The 20,342-nt window shown below is 57.6% G+C and overlaps 1 protein-coding gene across 5 annotated transcripts in view; it reads right to left on the bottom strand.

Moving 5' to 3' along the window:
• KIAA0930 (KIAA0930 ortholog) overlaps positions 1-20,342 on the bottom strand; it is a 43,595-nt gene that overhangs the window by 6,107 nt on the left and 17,146 nt on the right. For 2 of the 5 annotated variants that reach the window (XM_060165145.1, XM_060165146.1), the window contains exons 2-10: positions 10,836-10,987; positions 7,063-7,188; positions 6,885-6,962; positions 6,476-6,577; positions 5,081-5,221; positions 4,315-4,509; positions 1,399-1,561; positions 674-1,088; positions 86-244 (exon numbers count right to left, since the gene is read on the bottom strand). In XM_060165145.1, the coding sequence (XP_060021128.1) occupies positions 86-244; positions 674-1,088; positions 1,399-1,561; positions 4,315-4,509; positions 5,081-5,221; positions 6,476-6,577; positions 6,885-6,962; positions 7,063-7,188; positions 10,836-10,987 (1,531 nt within the window). Of the gene's footprint in view, positions 1-85; positions 245-422; positions 1,562-4,314; positions 4,510-5,080; positions 5,222-6,475; positions 6,578-6,884; positions 6,963-7,062; positions 7,189-10,835; positions 10,988-17,840; positions 17,957-20,342 lie in introns of those variants that run through there. The other 3 variants (XM_060165147.1, XM_060165149.1, XM_060165148.1) reach the window with 3 other exon arrangements.

The raw sequence follows: 20,342 nt of genomic DNA, 5'->3' as shown, positions 1-20,342 counted from the left end.
ACGGGGTGGGCGCCAGGGCAAGGCCCAAGGGGACACCTTCAGGGGCCATGGTTTTCCCAGAGGTCCCACACAAAGTCAAAATTACCTGTTAAAATCCGGTGCAGCGGCAAAGTGACGTAGGTTAAATGTGCATAAAGAAGGAAATTCCCGTCTGTTCGGTTCAGCTTCAGCCAGGACCCGACCAGGGAGCGCCCCGTGCCGGACAGGGACCGAGACCGCAGGTTGGTGGCATTGTGCAGGTCGGCTGGAGGGGAGAAGGCCGGTCAGGCCCAGGCGGCGGGGAGAACACCTCCCACTCCAGGTGGCGCCTCCCTGGCCCAGCTTGACCCTCTGCTGGGCGCCCCATCGCCCCGGCCTGCAACACCCAGTGCCCCTTCCTGCCTATCCAGCCCAATCCTACCCCTCAGGGCCCACCCCTCTGAGCCCTCCCTGACACCCCCTTCTCTGTCCTGGACAGTCTCCTCTGTGGGGTCTGGCGCATCGCCACACTGTATCACTTCGCTGCTCCCCTCTGGTACTGTCTGTCACTGGGAGGCCATGGGGGTGAGGCTGGGATGACCTGTCACCATCAGCCTATCTACGGGTCGCCTGGGAAGGCAGGCTGGGGGCTACGAGTGCTTTCCTGCTGGTCTGGAAGTAAGCCGAGGTGAGGAAGGCGCTCGCCCAAGCTCACTCAAGAGCAGGTTGAGGCCAGTGCCGGCGTCTCCTGGCCCTGGCCAGGGTCTCGTCCAGCAGGCCCTCTGCCTCTGGGTCCTGCCAGTCAGGACCGTTCAACGCCACAGCCCAGCTCCTCCAGATGGCTTCCCGCTGCTCTTCTGACGAACACGGACCCGCCGCCCCGCCGCACGGCTGGCTGACGGCGGGGCCCACGTGCACAGAGGCAGCAGCGGGAAGGTGCAGGCCAGCCAGGAGACACTGCACACTGAGTGGCTGAGAACCAGGGCCTCTGCGACATCCGGGCCGAGATGCCCAGCGGCAGACAGACGGGCCCGCGGGCTCGGGGAGGGCAGGTGAGCCCTGAGGGGACCGCACGGAACAAGGAGAGACCCTGAGGGATGCCCCCCCCCAACCCGGGGTTCCAGAGCGACCTGAGAAGAAAAGCCAGGGAGGGAGGTGACAGCATGTGCACGCGGACCACGGAGCTCCCCTCACCCGGCAGGCGTTTCCCCCACCCGCTCGGCCGAACAGGCAGACCAGTGATGTCGGGAAGGCTCTGAACCCCTGAAATCAGTGCAGACTGCCAGCTGTGCCTCACACGCTGAGCGCTGAGAGCGCCGGGCTGGGGGCGCCTCTCGGTGGGCCTCTGTCTGTCTGTCCATGGCTCCATCCCCGCCCGGGACGGCCGGCCCTCTAACTGTGGATGGGGGAAGGAAGCAGCTTGGGGAGGGGCAGCGTCACCTCCCCCGTCATCCTCCCGGAAGAGTTCCTCGCTGTCGTTGGCCGAGTGAGACTTCTTCATCTCCGCCATCCGGCTGCGGGGCACCTTCCTCCTGAGGGACGGGGAGAAGAAGGCGGGCCGGTGGTTGCGCTCGGGCGTTGGGGGAGTGCTGAAGGAGGTCACCTGGGAACAAGGGGCGAGTCACCAGAGCGGCCCACCGACCCGGGGTCCCAGTGCCCACCCACCTCCCGCCTCGGACGACAAGGACACCCGCCCTGCTGGGGCCCAGCGGGTGCTGGCCTCCAGCGCTGCCCCGGGAGGGACCAGGCTGCCCTCCTGCGGGCCTCAAACGCCAGTCAGAGGGTCGTCAGAGCCCAAAGCAAGCCTGGCCGCTGATGCGGCTCAAGCACCCGCCACGGCACCGAACCTTCCCAACCTCCCACAACGGGAACCGGCATCAGCCCATCTGACAAAGAGGAAACTAAGGCGGGACAGCGACCCTGACGTGCCCGAGGTCACCCAGCAGGATGGTGGCCACACCGGGTTGCAACCCAGGTCTTCTGCCCCTAAGGCCATGCTCTTCACCCTGATTTCTTCTTTTGGCTACTATGTCCCATCCCCCCTCTCTCCCAGCATCCTTTCATAGATGTGCAGTGGCCAAGCGGTCCATGCTTCCATCTCCTCCTCTCCTCTCTTCCAGCCACACTGCCAGTCACCACCCATTCTCCACACCCACTCAGGGCAGCACTAAGGACAGACAGGCACGTGACAGTGGTCCCTGCCCTCAAGGAGCTCACAGTCTGCTGGGGGCAGGAGACCCAAAAGTGACAACCACAGACCGAATGTTGTTGTTGAGACAGAAAAACGGAAGCACAGGATACAGGGGAGCACAGAGGCAAAAGGAATCAACAGCCTGGGAAATCAGGAAAGGCTTCCCGGAGGAGATGCCGCTTGAGCTGGGTCTTGAAGGACGAGTAGGAGTTCGCTAGGTGAAGAAGGGGGGGAAGGGCGTTCCAGGCAGAGGGAACGTGGCCCATCTCCTCCCTCCTCCCCATGCAAACAAGAATCTGAGGAACAAGACGAGCTGGGACTGAGACTTCGGGAGCCCCATCAGCCTCCTCGTCACGGCTCCGACATCCACCAGAGTCCCGGCGGCCGCTGGGCTCCAGACGGTCCTCCCACAAGCCAGGGAAGGTTTTTAAAAGATAAAAAACAAACACCAGAAACCACAATACACACAGAGTCTGCATTTGTCATGCGCTGGTTACAAACGACCCCTCTGGAAAAGGGAGGGGACAAGCGACAGTGAGCACAGAGGTGGGGGGGGGCCCGTGCAGTCCTGGGAGGTCAGGGCCTGCCACTGACAGCTGCGTGACCCTGGCAAGCCCCTCCCCTTGACCCCAGGCCTCCCTGCTACTATGGGCCAGGGACGTTCCCAGGCACCGTCTCCTTCACCCCCGCAGCCACCCTGAGCGAGAAAGATCATCACCCCCATTTGACAGATGGAAAATCAAGGCCCGGGCAGGTCTAGTAACCGATCTGTGGTCACTCGGCAAACAAGTGGCTGGAACGGGCACCCAGGTTTGTCCAGCCCAAGCCCAGGCCACGTCTTCACAAGGGGTTTCACATACACATTCGTTAGGGCCTCAGTGGGCAATTTAGGACCAAGGAGAAGAATAAACCTCCTTATCTCGACTGTAAACCCCCTCTATTCCCAAGACAACAGAGGCCCCTGCCTGGAATTCTCACCCATCATCACAAAAAAGAGCATTTATTGTTTCTGTTCTGCTTATAAAACACATTCATTGCAGAAACTTCAAAGCAAAAAAAAGACATACAAAGAAGGAAAACCGCCTGGAGATGTGCAAGGTGAACGTAATTTTACAGAATTAGAAGTATTTCACGTATGCGCTCCCCCGTCTAAGGCGCGCCCGCAGTGATGCGTGACTTACACGCTCAGGAGCCATTTTCCCAGGCAGACCAGCCGCCGTCCGCACAGCGGCTGTGACCTGAGGGCCCCATCTGATGTTCAGCGGCTCCTCTGAGCCCCCAGCACCTCGGGAGGCAGGTGTTTTCACCCCGTTTCTGGATGAGCAAACTGAGGCTCAGGAGAAGAGACCTGTCCCAGTTCACGCAAGCAGCAGCACCTGGATTCCAGCCCCCCAGCAGCCCCTCTCCTGGAGGTGTCCCCAGTACCCTGTCTTCATCCAAGACGCCCAGCTCTGAGCTGCCCCCTCTGAAGACCCAACTGGGGCAAAGCAGCCAGTGGGCTGGAGACTTTCCCCCGCCTGAGCCCTGGGGCCCCCTGGAGGCTCTGCGAATAAAGCTGCCACTGACCTCAGCTTCCCACTCCTGGGGAAGGACAGTGGCTAGAAAGAGCAGGGCTCAAAGGCTCAGTGCTGTCACACGAGAGCCATGTGACCTGGGACAGGGCAAGTAAATCAGGCAAGCCTGGGTCCCCAGGCCTGCAGACCCGAAAGCTCAGGCCCACCCACGGGCTGCTGGTGGCCTCCCAGCAGTTCAGGTGCACAACACCTTGTAAACAAGTGGCCCGGGCAGAGAGAAGAGCTAGGCGGCCCCAGGGCCTCTGTGCTCTCTGGCTGATGCTGCTGGGGCAGGAGGGGAGGCTGGCTCCTCCTCACCCCTGGCTCACCCTCCGGGAAGACCGGTCACGCGCCCACACTCGCCCAGCAGGTCCAATGAGGCAAGCGCCAGAACCCTGGAGACGGAGCCCCGCCGCAGCAGCAGCTCAGGGCCCAGGCGCTAACCTGCTGTGCGACCCTGGGCAAGTCACTTGCCCTCTCTGAACCTCGGCCTCCTCCCCAGAAGGCTGGGGATGATGACACCTACCTCACCGGGGGCTGTAAGGATCAGGGAGACGGTGGGAAGCAGATCTGAGGGACGGGAGGCCCCTCCCCGAGCTGCGCAGCCCTTACCCGCTCGTGCATGGGCGAAGCCGGGCTGGAGTCCTCTTCGGTCCCGCAGGGGGACGTGTCACCAGTGGACACACGGCTGACCGCCATCTCGGCGTGGCCCTTGCCCTGTGGCCCCTTCATGCGCACAAACTCCATGTTGTTGTACTTGTAGAAGCCAAAGGACATCTTCTGTGCCATGCGGGCAGCCACACTCACCTGCGGACGGGTGGGAGAGGGCCTGAGTCAGGCAGGTAGGGATGCCCGCTCCCTGGGGGCACGAGCAGCCCCTGAGGACTGCCAGCCCACCTCCAGGGGGACCGAGCCCCGGCTGACCTGGGCTCGCCCACGAGGCAGGGCAGTGCTGGAGCGCTAGGGATCCCTGGCTGATGCCGCTCTCAGCCCGATGACCATGCCCCATGCAGGGCCAGCACAGGCCGGGAAGAGAGCCCCAGCCCAGTGGGACCTGAGACCACCTCCCCTGTCCCTTCCTCCCAGGCTCCAGAGAGAGGACGTCCTCGGGACAGTGCTCAGCTGCGGGAGAGCGGCCCGTCCACCTGGACTCCTCTCCCCTCAGTTCAGTCTAGCAGGGGCTAATCCCAGGAGGGTCTTCCCTCGGGGGCCGGAGTGGGCCGAGACGTGCTGTAGAGAGCACAACACAACCGCCTAAGGGGGCTCCGGGGGGCTGCGGGCGCTCCGAGGAGGGGCAGGTACAGCTCCGAACCGGGCGAGGGCAGAAGGGGGCCTGGGGGGCGCCCGCCCCTGGGCCCTGCACCCGCCCTGCACTCACGCGGTTGTCGTACACCTTCTTGAGTGCCTCGTAGCGGATGGAGCCCTGAAAGATGACCCCTTGGAACGTGTTGGATTTGTCACTGGCCACCAGCTCCACACAGACCATCTCTCCTTCGCCCACGGTCATGTCGCTGAACACCTGGGGTGGGGCGCGAGGCAGAGACGGGTTCATCGCCTGCCAGCTGCCACCACCCAGCCGCAGCCCGGCTCCTGGCCCAGCACCCTCTCACTGGCCCAGGGCGGACTGCTCAGGAACTCCCACTTTGCAGGTGGGAACGCTGAGCCACAGATGTCAGGGTATTTGCTCAAGGCCCCCCCGCGGCTCCACCAAGACCAGCACGGGAAGGCGGACAGGCTACCGCGGGGCGGGGGCAGCGTCTACAAGGGGGTGGGGTTGATAACGGTGACTCTGGGACCGGAAGAGGACGCACCCGCCCTGGCCACCGGAAGGACACTGCCCCCATCACTCTTCCTCATGCCAGGGAGTTAAACGGTCCACGGGGACCGTCTGGCCCGCTTTCTAGGATCTCCTCCACCCCGGCTGTGGGCACTCGGCCCACCCGCCCCGAGCTTCACGGCTCGCATGCAGGCACCAGCTCAGGCGCCCGACGGATGGACCGCCCGACCGCCAGGGTGGCCTGCGGGGGACTCCGCACCCCGCCCCTGCTCGAGTCACCGCTCCCCGGAGCCAGTGTACAGGCCGAGCTCTGAGGTCACACAGACTGAGGTTCAAATCTCAGCTCTGCCACGGACGAGCCGTGTGAGCCTGAGATGCCTCAACACACCAATCCAATCGAGAAGAGCCCTGAAACACAGGCCCCCTTCTTCCTGAGTCCTCCCAGGGCCCCGACCCACTCCGGTGGGTACCGGCACCGCTGCCAGGGCCTCGACAGGGGAGAGTGGCTGGACAGGAGCTGGCAGGGTCGCAAGTGGGAAGCAGCTGGGTTCCGGGCACCCCACATTTCCCAGTCGAGTCACCTGCCTTGGGCCCCAGTTTTCCCAACCTTAAAATAGAAGCTTGGTCCACATGACTTCTAGAGCCCCAGCCATCTTGGACATCCTAGGATCCCAAGGTGTGGAGGCCCTGATTCAGAGTTTAAGGACCATAACAATGATTCCTCCCTCCTGGGAAGCACTCTCTGTAGGCGTTTACGGCGCATTTTCCATTATTCATGAGCTCTTTGACCTTTCAACTCTGATGCCCATTTTACAGATGAGAAAACCGAGGCTCTGAGCCAGGTGAACTCACTTGCCCCGAGTCAAACAACAGGAAGAGCGCAACCCCAGCCCAGCGCCAACCGCCTTTCTGAAGGCGTGTGAGGCCTGAGGGAAAAGCGTCTCGTATTCCCTCGTATTCCCTGATGAGGGGGAGCTAGAGGGAGACAAAGCCCACCTCCTCGAAGCTGTCGATCATGAAGAAGATGTTGGGGTAGCTGATCTTGGATTCTTCCCCTTTGCTGTCCATGGGATGTTTACTGGGGGATGCGAACACTTGCTGAAAGAAAGGAGATGCGAAGGACTGAGTGTGGCCCCGGCCCTGCACCCAGACCAGGAGCCACTCAGTGGGGTGGAGTGTGCTGCCCAAGGCACAGGTCACCGCGGTCACACTGCCCAGAGCCAGGCCACGCTCAAGGCTGCCACTTGGGAAGAAGCCGTCTGGGATGACTGGTTTAGCGCTCCTGAGCAGGACATAGGCCCCCGGGGGCTGAATGGACTTCTGGAGCCGGACGCTCACTTCGGGGCAGGGAAGGCAGCAGGAGGACTTGCCTCCCAAGTAAACACGGGGCAGCCAGAGGGCTCACCTGGGATTTCTTCTTATGGACGTGGATGTCCCCGCCATCAGCTCGTGTGCACACAGCACATGTCACCATGTAGTCCAGCTGGAAGAGAGCGCAGGACGGGGGTGTGGAGGGGTCTGCTGTCCCTCAGGGCCTTCTGACAGCCCCCCTCCTGGAGCCCTGCCCCGCGGCTCCCCTGTACCTTCTGCAGGATGAGGTTCAAGCAGACGCTCTCCTCCCAGTCGATGTCAGGGTCTCCGAGGCCCGGCAGCTTCTTGGAGTCCCGCCGGTACACCTCCACCTCCACCTCGGGCTCAGCCTCAGCCAGCTGCGAGGTCCAGGGCAGAAGTGAGTCCCAGCCCCACGGGGGCGTCTTCTCCCTCACCACTGCTCCCGCCAGGTGCTAACACAGACGTGGACTCCTTACTCCTGGGCTCTCTAGCTATGCGACCCAGAGTTCACCGAGAACTCAGCCTCCAAGGTTGTCCCTCAGGCCCTGCAGTGGGTGGGGGGCTCCCAGCAACCTGTGCCGCCCACGCTGCTCTCCTCACCTCGCCTACAGGCGGCCCGTCCACCCATCCACCCTCCACCACTGGCCTAGCGCAGGCAGCCCTGGGGTTGCTATGGTGACCGGGTACCGCTAGGCTGCAGGGTGAGGAGGGGGCCAGAGGCAGCCCGGGCTTGCCGCAGAGAACCCGCAGCGCGCAGGCGCTGTGGTAGGGCCCGCAGCACGCCTGCCAGGGGCTTGCCTTTCCGTTCTTTTGAGCAGTGCGGGCAGAGAAGCTGCCTGGGAGCGGCTGTGTGGTCTCCTCACTCCCCCTCCCTGCCCACCTCACACCCCCAGGCTGCGGGATCTCCTCACATCGCTGCCCGCCGGCTGCCTTCCAAACACTACCGGCAGATGTGACATGGCCCAGCCCGGCAGGGCGCCGTCATATGTGCGCCTGACACGCCCCTCCCGCTCTGCGTGTGCCGGTCCCTCCACACGAATGTCCTCAGTCCACTGCCGTCCCCTCTCTTTGTCCTACGACATTCCGGCCAGGTGTCACCTCCTCCTCTTTGTGGGTCCCCAGACACCCGCACTCTTCCCACCATCACAGCACCGACGGCTCCACGTGCCACTGGCCACGCTGTCTGTCCATCCCAACAGACTGCGGGCTCCCCGAGGACCGGGCCAAGTCTGAGTCATTTTGTGCTCCCAGTGCTGGGACAGAGGCATCTGTACAGAGCTCACGGCAGGTGTTCGATGGAACATTCCAGCACGTGAACAGCTAGAATGCCACACACTCCTATGGACTCAGGCTCCCCCCCGACCTCAACAGCCCCCAACCTTCAGGAGAGCTCGCACGTGGCCCCGGGCCTCCTGCTTCAAACTCCTCAGTCCTGAGTCCAGGGTTCTTTCCCCGCGAGAAAGAGACCATCGTCTGCCCATTCCTTTCGCCTCCCTGCCCGGCCACTCTGGGAACACGCAGACCTGACCTCTCCCTGTTCCCGCCTGCCCGCCTGGAGAATTCAAAGCCAAGTCAGGCTAAGAAAACCCTCCCTGACTAGAGCCGGGGCCTCTCCAGGCACCGAAATCCAAGGCACAGCTGAGAGTCTCAGATGTGCCCAGTCCTTACTGGAGCCTCTGGTCTCCCTGCCTTTGAGAAAACACCAAGATTTTGCAAAAAAAAAAAAAAAAAGTCATCTGTAATCTGGACCCCAGCAGATGCCAACAGGCCGGAGAGACGGCGGACGGAAGTCGGAGCCCACAGCCCTGCTGCCTCGGGCTGTCTGCCCCCAGGCAGATGCTCCCTGGCTCCAGTCTCCCCGCTGGCGAACCATGGAGGGAGCTGTGCCGAGGACAGAGGACAGCGCGCCGATCACGGGAGTCGCCAGCTCCGAGGCACCCAAGACTCTCACCGCCCTCCGCCAGGGGACTCGTGTGGTCACATCGCCCAAACCTCTGGCCCCCCAGTTGTGTGCGATGGGATGGCCTTAACCCGGCCCCCTTTTCCAGGAGAGGCTGAGCCCTAGAGAGGAGCTGACTGGACTAGGTTACAAGGCCAGTCGGGGGAGATGATGCTGGACCGGAAGGGTGGGTGTGGTGACCGGGGACCTTGGGCCAGGCTCCCGAAGGCACTCAGCTCAGGACCTCTCCACCCACACCTGCCCCCAAATTCCACCCCTCCATCCCTCCCAGGGCTCCCCCTGCCCACACTGAGTGTGGCTCGGGTCCCACCCAGCACCAAGGCCGTGCAGGCGAGGCCTGTGCCACAGCCTCTGGTCACCAGATCCAATGGCCCGTCCCCCTCTCGTCCTGCATCCCCACGCCTGCCCACTTCTGGAGCCCTCCACCTCTCCAGCCAGTCGCTCAACGTCTCCAGCTGGTCCCTCCCACGTCAGGCTGGCTCAGGGCTCTGTCCTAGGCCTCTTTGTTACTCCCCCGAGGCTCCCTCCTCTTCCCATGCCATCTTGGTGCCCATGGTCCCAAATCTGTAGCTCCTCCCACTGCCTGGAAGACACCGCCATCTGGATGTCCCACAGGCACCTGCGACTCAACCCGTCCAACACCTGCCCTCCTCCTGCGTCCCCTCCAGATTCACCCCGGGCCCAAGCCAGAGACCTGGTTGCCAGGCCAAGCCTTCCCTCCGCCCCACCTTCAATCACCTGAAGCCCTGCTAGTTAAGCCCACTTCCTGGGCCTTCCTCGGAGTTGACCCCACCCCGACACCCCTCCCTCCGCCCGGCTCGGCGCAGCACGGCAGCTCCTCACTTCTACTCTGACGCCCCCCAGCCCTTCCCCCACCTATGCCCGAGAGCCTGCCACATGGAACTCTGACCACGTCCCCTTCGTTGGTTTGTCAGGCTCAGTGTTTCCCAGGGCTCTGGGGAAAAAACCCAAATTCTGGTCACTGCAGTTGCCACACTGTGTTGGCGCCACGCGATGCACTTCAGGGTCCCAGTGCCCACTGGCCCCAGTGACAACGCGGCCACACAGCCAGCTGCTGCAGACACCAGATGGACAGCAGAGGACCCTGGCCCACCCCTGGGCCTTCCTGCATGACACGCAGCCCGGCCAGACCAGCCATGCGGCCGCCGGCATTGCAAGCCACCATGCCTCCTCTGCAGCGGGTACCAGGCCTGTCCATCTGCAGAAAACCCATCACGCGTCAGGCTCAAAGAGCAGGCACACGGCAGGGGAGGCACCAGCCCCAGGTAACAAGCCCCGGCCCGGGGCTGCAGGCCCTGCGGTGGGCACGCTGCAAAGACCTGCCTCCACGGCCCTCCCGTTTCCGTGTATTTAAAGGGAAGCAACGTGTTTCCATGTTTGGCATACAGGTTGCTTAAACATTTTACAAAATACTAAATAAAGCTTCTGAAAAACATGCAAAGTCTGTTCGATCAACTGCTCTACACAAACTTAGCGGATGAAACACGTGAGGCGACTCATTCCACCTGTGAGCCCTCGGCTTCCTCTTCTGTAAAGCGGGGATAATAACCCCTGCCCTGCTGGGTCGCTGGGAAGACACGAGATCGGGAGGCAGAGAGCTCAGCACCGTGTCGGGTGCGTGGTGAGCGCTCAGGGACTGGTAGGCACAGCATCGTCACCAAGCCGGCTCAACTGCCCGCGGCCAGGGAGGACCCCAGCCCGCTGGGGTCAAAATCTTTGCTCCCCCATTTATTTACTAATTATGAGATGCTGGCCAAATCACCCAGCCTCTGTCCATGTTTCCTCCAAGGTACTACAGTGATGATAATCGCTGCTTTCCAGGGTCGTGGTGAAGATTAATAATGATGTCTATCTACACAAGCCCAGCGCATCCCGCCATCAGACGTGTGTGTGGCCATCCCTGCACAGTTCCTGAAGCCTGGCAGGTGCTAAATGAACACCATGTTCCCCTCTCGACTTGCACAAGGACTGCAGGGAAGCCCCTCTCTCACACCAAGAGCAGACCTCCAGGGAGGCTTGGCTGGGCCCCGAGGGGCCACTCACCTTCCGCCCGTCGACGGCACCCTCGCTGCCCACGTACGCCAGCTTCCGGCGCACGTAGAAGAGCATGTCGTCCTGCCGCGGGGCCCACTTCTCCATGAAGTAGGTAGAGAACATCCAAGTCCAGAAGACGATGCGGTCATCCTTGAAGCACCCTGCACAGGGAGGCCAGAGAGGAGTGAGGAAGGATGGGTCAACCTGGCCCCAGCCCCGTGACCTTGGCCGGGCCCGGGCCCTGTCCCCCACCCCGCCCCCGACCTGTGTTTCTGGTCAGAAAGCAGCCAGGACTCTGTGATGTTCAGAGCCCCCTTTTCCCTCACACCCCACCATGGGGCACCCAAAGAGGCTCAAGGCCACGAGACCCCCCCATGGCACAGTGGACTCCAGCCTGTGGGTGAATCAGCAGCTTCGGTGGGGAAGGAAAGACGGACTCAGAGGGAACGTCATGGGCAGGCTGTCTGGCTGGGAGCCGGAAGGGCTTAGGAGGGGAGATCTGTCAGGCAGGCACCTCCCTCCCCCCATCCCCACCCCAGGCTGCCGCAGCTCCCACGGAGAATCCGACTTAAAGGAACAGCTGCCCCTTTGCCAACCACGCTCAGCTGCAGGCAGGAAGCAGGGAGGACATCGACCCTAACCCTCACCCTGGCGCCACGGAGCCTTTCGGCATGCCAGACTGACTGACTTCTTTTTATTACAAACAGGATTCCTTTATGATAAATCTTTACGGTACTCTTTCTCACACAAGGAGAAAAAGCCCACAGGCTCTGGTAGGAAGGACTGAGTTTCCACTCCAGCTCTGCACTTGCCACGTGACAGCGGGCAAGCATCACAGCCTCTCTGACCCCCAGGTTTCTGGGGGTGAACACAGACTGAGACCATGGGCATGGAGAGCCCGCGCCTGGCACAGAGTGGGACCCACAAAGGCGGGTGTCTAGACAGATCCGACAAAATTCCAAGATATGCTGCAGAGCTGTTTCTTAGAAACCCAAGATATTAAATTGCTCCTGGTTTCTTTCTCTTCTCCAGAAACTACTTTACCACCGTGACTGAGCCCTCGCACTTGGGTCCTGGAAGGACCTGACCTAACCCAACCTTGGAGGCGGGAACCTGGGGGCCGCTGATGCGGGGCTCTCCCTTGTCCTCACAGGCGGTACAGGGATTGGCCAGGCCCCCTGACTTGCAGCCCATGCCCCCTCCTCCGGGTAGTCGGCCATCAGGCTCTGGAAGACTGAGCCACAGGCAGAAAACCCCAGCCTTTGCTTACATCACCATGACCAGAGACCCAGGCTCCACACCAGCTCCTGTCCTCTGCCCTCTGCAGGGCTGCCACAGGCAGTCTGCAGCCCGCCCACTCCCACGCCCTGCCTGGCTCCCATGTGAGGGAAACAGAAGAGGCCTCATCAGTGAGGCGTCCAGGTCAGCGAGCCTGATTAAGACAAAGGCCACCCATCAGCCTTGGCGGCACAGGCTGGGAGAGGCCGCAGGACTGACGGCCGCATCCGCGAGCTGGCAGGCAGCAGGTGGAATGTCGCCGCCATCCGCATCATTCTGCATCACCGCCCGGATGTTCCTGCCACACCTTTACGACAGGCGACGCCCAGTTCACGCCCCTACAGATCCCTACAAAACTAAGCAAAGGGGCCGTGTTATTCCAAACAAAACAGGAACTCTCCCGTGACTCTGTTTACTCTCAGCTCCCTCAGCCCAAAGCCCAGCAGAAGGCCGATCAGGCGAAATGCTCAGACTGCCCACGCGACTGCTTCCTGGTCCCGCGGAGGGTACAGAAGTGACAAGCAGTGGGTCAGGTCTCCAGTCCCCACCACCTGCCACAGTGAAGTACAAGTTCACCATCAGCGTCACTCAGGGTCAAGCGCTGCCCCCCTCGGGCGGCACTCTCCTTTTATTCTGCAAGCAGAAGGAGCCTCATGGTACCTCGGGCACCCAGATGGTTACGATTTGTTACACATTTGCCATGTAGAGTGAGCACCAGGTAGAGCTACGTAGATCATCTCACTAAACTCTGCCTGCATTCTGTTATGTCTACTGCCCCGTTTCACAGACGCAGCTGACTCTCAAGAGGTTAAAAAGGAGGCCAAGATCACAGAGTTAGAAACCGCCAAGTCCTCAGACCTGTCAGACCCCCGCGCTGACATTCTTGGAAAATGCTGGACCCAGATAATGAATGCAAAGCGCTTAGCAGGCAGCTGGCAACCCCGGGAGCGCGATGAGGGAGGGGTTCTGGGGTTGGGGGAGGATGCAGGGTTTGCATGCGGGAGTGGAGTGCTGGAGGTGGCACAAAGTACATGCCACTGTATTCTCTAGGATTCCACGTGCCGCCAGGCCTGGCCCAGTGGGGGCCACACAAGGGGTCCCATGTCCCTGCTTTAAATGCTGAAAAACCACTTTCTTCACAGCTCATCCCGCCCGGTTAGTGAGGGAGTCTGCAGGTCCCAAGAGTGTGAAGCAGACTGCCTGCCAGTACTTCCTCCTAACGCAAAGGCTCAGCTCACACAGGGGCTGCTGGCGCCCAGCCCGAAGGTCACCCCGGGCCGGCTGCCGGCCCCCCACCCCGACGGGCCACTCCCAAACAACCTCTCAGAGGGGACCAGCCCCCCCCCCGTACGCTTCCAGCCCACGTGGCCATCAGAAAGTCCCCCTCACTGCCAGCTCCCCACCCGGGCTGCTGCCATCACCCCTAGAATGCACTGGTTGCCCCTTCCACTCCCATCCGACAGTCTGCCCTCCACACCACAGCCACAGGATCTTTATTTAAAGATCGTTCCCTGCCCCCCTTAGAACCTTCCCAGGGAATTCGGAGTAAAACCCAAAGTTCTGAGAAAGCTCTCCAAGACAGCCCCTCCTCGCGCTGCTCACCAGCCCTGCTGGCCTCCTCCCCCTCCGATTCTCTGCGCCGGTGCCTTTGCACAGGCATCTCCTTCCTGTCATTCCAGCTGCAGCTTAGACGGCTCTCACCTCTTCAGAGAGCCTCTCTGGACACCACATTAAACGTGGCCCGAGGGGCTTCCCTGTCACAGCACCCTGTTTTACTGCCATCATCACCACTGGTGTTTCATATCGGTTTGCTGTCTGTCCCCCACTGCATGAAAGCAGCTCAGGAGGAGGGACTTGTGTGGATGACCATCAGATTTCAGTGCCCAGAGCAGAGCCAGGCACACAGCAGGCGCTCGATAAACGCTGTGTGAATAATGGGTTGTCCCAAGTTAACAGGAAGCAGGTTCAGTGAGGTGGGTGACTTGTCCAGGTGACCACAGCAGGGACGTGGCCCAGCCACTGTCCACCTGAGGCCTGGGTGCCCCACGCAGGACACAGGGCCTGGACTTGCCACTTTATTTCAGTCGCAAGGGCCCTGACTCAGAAAGATCTTCCGAAGATGCCCCAAACACCACACGACACAAGGGCTGCAGCCCCCTCACTCAGCTCGCCCAGGCTCCACAGGCAGGTGGGCCTGTCGCGTGTGCTAAGAAGACCCCTGGGCGACCAGACAGGGCCCAACCCGGCCCCGCCTTTCTGAGCACCTGCAGCCCCTGTGCGCCCGGCAGGTGCAGGTTGGGAGACCCAGCACCAGCACGCTCCGAAAGGCACAGGGGGGCTAGAAGTTCGCTGTCAGCTGTGGACACCACACGGATGTTATCATTAGCGTAACTACTTCAGTACCAATGACAAACTCATTGTCATTGAGTAGGAAGAAACTCTACTCTCTCAGGGAAACCCCACGCACCTGCCTCTCTCACCCATGAGGTGGGGAGAGGCCTGCTAGAACCACTGCCAGGACCAGCCGTGGGCACCACACCCAGAGACACTGGCGGAACAGACACGCAGACCACGGCCACACCCAGGACACCCAGTTTAAAGCCAGAAGAGAAATCGCAAAGGTCAAGAGCTGCCCCCGACCCGGAGCACTCAAAATTCCCCTTATGCCCAAGAGAAGCATGGCTGAAATCAAAGGGAACATGAAAACCAGCGGAGGGAAATTCACAATAAATAACTAATGTCCATGTAATAAAGAATTCACGGGGCTTCTCTGGTGGCACAGTGGTTAAGAATCCACCTGCCAATGCAGGGGACACGGGTTTGAGCCCTGGTCCGGGAAGATCCCACATGCCGCGGAGCAACTAAGCCCGTGTGCCACAACTAATGAGCCTGTGCTCTAGAGCCCGAGAGCCACAACTACTGAGTCCACGTGCCACAACTACTGAAGCCCGTGTGCCACAACTACTGAAGCCCGCATGCCTAGAGCTCTGCAACAAGAGAAGCCACCGCAATGAGAAGCCCACACACCACAAGGAAGAGTAGCCCCCGCTCGCTGCTACGAGAGAGAGCCTGCACGCAGCAACGAAGACACAACGCAGCCAAAAACAATAAATAAATGAATAAATAATTTTAAAAAAAGAGTGCAAAAAGAAAAAAAAATACCACTTAGGAAAACTGGCAGATTCGACAAAGTTAAACACATATTTACCAGTGATTCAGCCATTCCCAGGTACTTGCCCAGAGAAATGAAGCATGTGTCTGGCAGAGACACTGGTATACAAGTGTTCACAGACACTTTGTCCCTAGTAAACCCAAACTGGAAACCAGGAGGAGGTACACGTGAAACACGACGTAGCCACTCAATGTTCCTGGCAATGAGAACAAACTACTGATCCGCACTGCACTACGGATAAATCTCAAAATCATCATGCTGAGTGAACGTCAGGCATAGAAAAAGCTACACCTGAAAGGCCACGTTCACATGACGCTTCAGAAAAGGTACAACTACAGTGACAGAAAGCAGACTGGTAGTTGCCCCAAAACGTTCTGTTTCTGGTGGTGCTTTCACAACCATCAAAACTCATCCAATTACTTACTTTACACGGACACAGTTTATTTTACATAAATTATACTCCAATAAAGTTGCTAAAAAGTTACGACAGCCAAAGCTGGGAAGAGTACATTGAACTGGGAGCTCTCATATATGGCTAGAGAACAAAAATCACTCTATCCTGTGTGAAAAGCAAGTGAGCATTTTCCTGCTTCTGTGAATCTATCTTATGGAAAAGAAAAAATAGGAGTAAAGTAAATAAATGCCTTTTGCAGAAAGACATTCCCTCTGTATCAATGAGAGCAAATAATATAACAACAATAATCATAATAATAAGGAAGGAGAAAAAGAAAGTAATGTTCTGTAATTATTGACATTTAATCTAGGTAAATTATGCTGTATGTACTAAACCTAATCTCCGTCAGTCTTTTAAAAGGATGCCTATGAAGACAAGTAGGTACATGGAAATGCGTGTAATACGTCTGGTGAAAGAGCGGAAGCTCAGGCTGTACACACACTGACCACAACTACATACGTCACACGCCCAAAAGGCAGGAGCTGCTCTACCTCACAGGAAATATGTTTTCTTTTTTCTTTGTTTTTACTTTTAATATGTTGTGGGTTTTTTTGGTTTTTTTTTTTTTTGCGGTACGCGGGCCTCTCACTGTCGTGGCCTCTCCCGTTGCGGAGCACAGGCTCCGGACGCGCAGGCTCAGCGGCCATGGCTCACGGGCCCAGCCGCTCCGCGGCACGTGGGATCTTCCCGGACCGGGGCACGAACCCGCGTCCCCCGCGTCGGCAGGCGGACCCTCAACCACTGCGCCACCAGGGAAGCCCTACTTTTAATATTTGTAATAGTAAGATGACACCACTTTTTCCCATGAATGTACGACTTTTGATGAATGTCATAAGGCTCATTAAAGTGAGAGGAGGGGGACAGAGAAGGGACTCCCCACCTTCAGAGGGAGGAGAGGAGGGTGGGATAGGAGACAGTCCAAGTCCAGAAGCTAGGAAGGGTCAAGGTCACAGAGAGTGTCCAGACTCGTGGAAGCACAGTACAGCGCGTGGATCTACAGCCAGACATACCTGAATTCAGGCCCTGACTCTCCTGCCTCCCAGCCAGGTGGCCACTGCACCCCTCTGGATCCCAGGAACTCCATCTGTCAGAGGGGTCTAACCTGCCACCCTCCCAGAACCAACAGTGAGGACGGGGGGCGGGGGGAGAGGCCAGTACGAAAGTCCTTTGTAAGCCGTAAAGTTCTGTCCACGTGTACATTCGGGGGGACCCTCTGCACTGCTGCTTCGTGTGTCCCTGTCGGCAGTGTGGCTCGCGCAGATGAGGTCATGGATCCCAAACCTGCCAGTGTCCCTAAACTACGCGGTGCAGTAACTGTGTGAACAGACACATGAGGGGTAACTGGACCCTTGCGTGGCCTGTGAAATCAGTACCAGCTTTTCCCAAGACCCGTCCAGCAAGAAATCCCCTGGGTCATAAACCCTGAGAGCCGCCAGTCCAACAGAGAGCTCCCTAATCTCCATGACTCTCTCCGTCCCTGTCTCCCTGCCATCTGGCCACAGGACCCTTGAATCCAGTGGATGACAGACTTATGGGAGAGATGCAGCCCCAGATGCTGAGCCACTCACTGGGGCAGCACCACGGACAGCTCCACACCCCCAGGCTGCTCCCTGCTGGGCTGTGGGCCTTACAATCTGTTCTCATAATCCATGGTAGTTATGTTCTATAAAGTAGCCACAGACACTGAATTAGCAAATACCGAACGACTGCTCCTAGGGAAATACAGGGCTGAGTTCCTGCAAGTCTCTGGTTACAATTTCGTCCACCGATCAATATGCATAACCTTGTCTTACGTGTTTCTGTTTAAAGACACCTTATTTAATATATAGTTGGGTTATTAACATTGAACTCCAGGACACCAGCACTGTAACTCGTGCCTGAACGAAGCTTATCTACATGTATATTCTCCATAAGGACCATCACAGCCTTCTCTTGCTTGAGACCATACAGCACTTCAGCTTTACGCTTGGGGCCACTTTAAACAGCAAAATCACCACCAAAAAGCACAAAAATGCAAATACATGGCACTATATAGACCACAAAAATGATGAGTTGAAACAAGGAGGCGTGGTGTCACCTTGCTCAACCTCAGCTGGGACCGTGCACCTACCTCGGGTGACTCAGAGTTTCCCACCACTCTGTACACGTCTGCGATTAACCACAAAAGCACCAAAAAGGTACTGACGACTTCGGGGTTATGGATAAATTTCTGTTGAGTAGGTAAATCTGTAATACAGAATCCGTGAATAATGAGGATGGGCTCTATCAGAAAAACTGGTATCTTCCAGCTCGAAATGGGACTACGGGGATCCAGCCACCTCCCCTGCCTGCAGTGAGTGACCTGCTTTCACAAGCTACCGGCTTTGAACTTCAGAACTGGGAGAGCCCTTTATAGACTAGTGAGTCTGGGGACGCATGGAAGAAGGCACGCAGCTGTGTGAGGAGAAGAACCCGCGCCTCCCACGCCCAGCTCCGTGCTCTACAACCACCCGGCCACAGATTCTCTACCTCATTCTGCATGACACTGAATGGGGGACGTAACTGTGCCAACAGCTCAACAGCACTGACAGTGATGACGGCTCACGTTTGCCCTGCACTCTACAGTTTATAAAGCCCTTTCACCTGTTACCTCTTCATGGCAACTTGATGAGGTGGGGATAACCTCAGTTTAGTGTAAAACCTCAGTCTTTGGTTTAAAAATAAGGCAGGGCTTCCCTGGTGGCGCAGTGGTTGAGAGTCCGCCTGCCGATGCAGGGGACACGGGTTCGTGCCCCGATCCGGGAAGATCCCACATGCCGCGGAGCGGCTGGGCCCGTGAGTCATGGCCGCTGAGCATGCACGTCCGGAGCCTGTGCTCCACAACGGGAGAGGCCGCAACAGTGACAGGCCCGCGTACCGCAAATAAATAAATAAATAAATAAATAAATAAATAAGGCAACTGAAGCTTGGGAATCCAGTGGCTCAACAGCATCTGGGGCTCAAACCCTGCCCCTCATATTCTTTCCAAGGTCCCAGATGTAGGCATATGCACCTGAGTCTTCAGCAAGTCAGTCTTTTTACAGTAGTGATGTCAAAGATCACTGATCACAGATCACCATGGCAAGCATAATAATAATAGAATATTCAAATCATAGAGGGAGCAATTCTAACTAATTTGATCTATTAATTTAACATGACCCAATAGAAAATGCCAAGAGAATGTTTTAAAATAAGAACAGCCAGGAAAATTCAGAGTGATGTGGGATCATGATTCTTATCAGATATTAAAACATACTAGAAAGCTAAATCCTCATGTCACCATCAACACAAACTACACAACCCTTCCGCGTTGCAAACAAAAAACCCACAGACTGTTGGCTGCCTGTCCTGCCACGTGGACGAGGTCGACTTGAAGGCTGGAAAAGGGCCAGAGACAGTGGAGATAGGAGATGGAGACAGTGGGGCCACTCAAGTCCTTAGTATTGGGCATTCCTAGTCTTCTGGAGGCTTTAGTTTTCAACTCTTCTACAGATTGTTAGCCAAAAATTTTGTTTATTTTTTTAAATTTTTTTTATTGAAGTATAGTTGATTTTACAAATTTGTAAAAAATTTACAAATTTTTTTATTGAAGTATAGTTTCAGGTGTACAGCAAAGTGATTCCGTTATATATACATGTACATATGTATGTGTATATATTCTTTTTCAGATTCTTTTCCTATAGGTTATTACAAATACTGAGTATAGTTCCCTGTGCTATACAGTAGGTCCTTGTTGGTTATTTTATTTTTTTAAATTTTTAAAATTTTTAAAAATTTTTAAATTATTTATCTTATTTAGTTTTGGCTACGTTGGGTCTTAGTTGAAGCACGCAGGATCTTCGTTGAGTCACGCGGGATCTTTCGTTGCGGCACGCTGGCTCTTCACTGTGGTGCATGGGCTTCTCACTAGTTGTGGCGTGCGGGTTTTCTCTTCTCTAGTTGTGGCATGGAGGCTCCAGGGCACGTGGGCTCTGTAGCTGTGGCGCGCGAGTTCCAGAGCGCGTGGGCTCTGTAGTTTACAGCACACGGGCTCTAGTTGAGGCGCGTGGGCTTAGCTGCCCCGCGGCTTGTGGGATCTTAGTTACCCGACCAGGGATCGAACCCGCATCCCCTGTACTGGAAGGCGGATTCTTAACCACTGGACAGGGAAGCCCCTTTGTTGGTTATTTTAATAAATTTCTTATTGTCTAAGCTACCATGGATTAGTTTCTTCACTTCTAACCCTAAGAAAGAACTCAAGAGTCACCCAACTTTAAGGAAACAAACCAAAAACCCTCCCTTAATCCCACATCACCTCTAGCTACTGTCTCACCAGAAGCTGTCTCCAGCGGAAAGTTTTCAGTCCTCTCTTACTTGGACAGATATGTTAATTTACAGATCTGTTAAATTCTACCATTGATTTTCGGTTTTGGTTTTTGCCTTCCTGCAGAACTCTCTGACTTCATCTCTGCATCGCTGCGCTGACTCTACCTTTACAGGTACCTGGAAGCCAACCACTTCTCACAAGCCACCCTGGCACCGGGGCCAAGCACCACCATCTCCTGCCTCTATTCCTGCCCAGCTCCCTAACTGGTCCCCATGCTTGAATCAGCTC

The sequence above is a fragment of the Lagenorhynchus albirostris genome, chromosome 11 (genome assembly GCF_949774975.1).
Source record: "Lagenorhynchus albirostris chromosome 11, mLagAlb1.1, whole genome shotgun sequence".
NCBI lineage: Eukaryota > Metazoa > Chordata > Mammalia > Artiodactyla > Delphinidae > Lagenorhynchus > Lagenorhynchus albirostris.
Note: the sequence above shows the minus strand (reverse complement) of the source record. Positions and strands in the feature narration are given on the sequence as shown.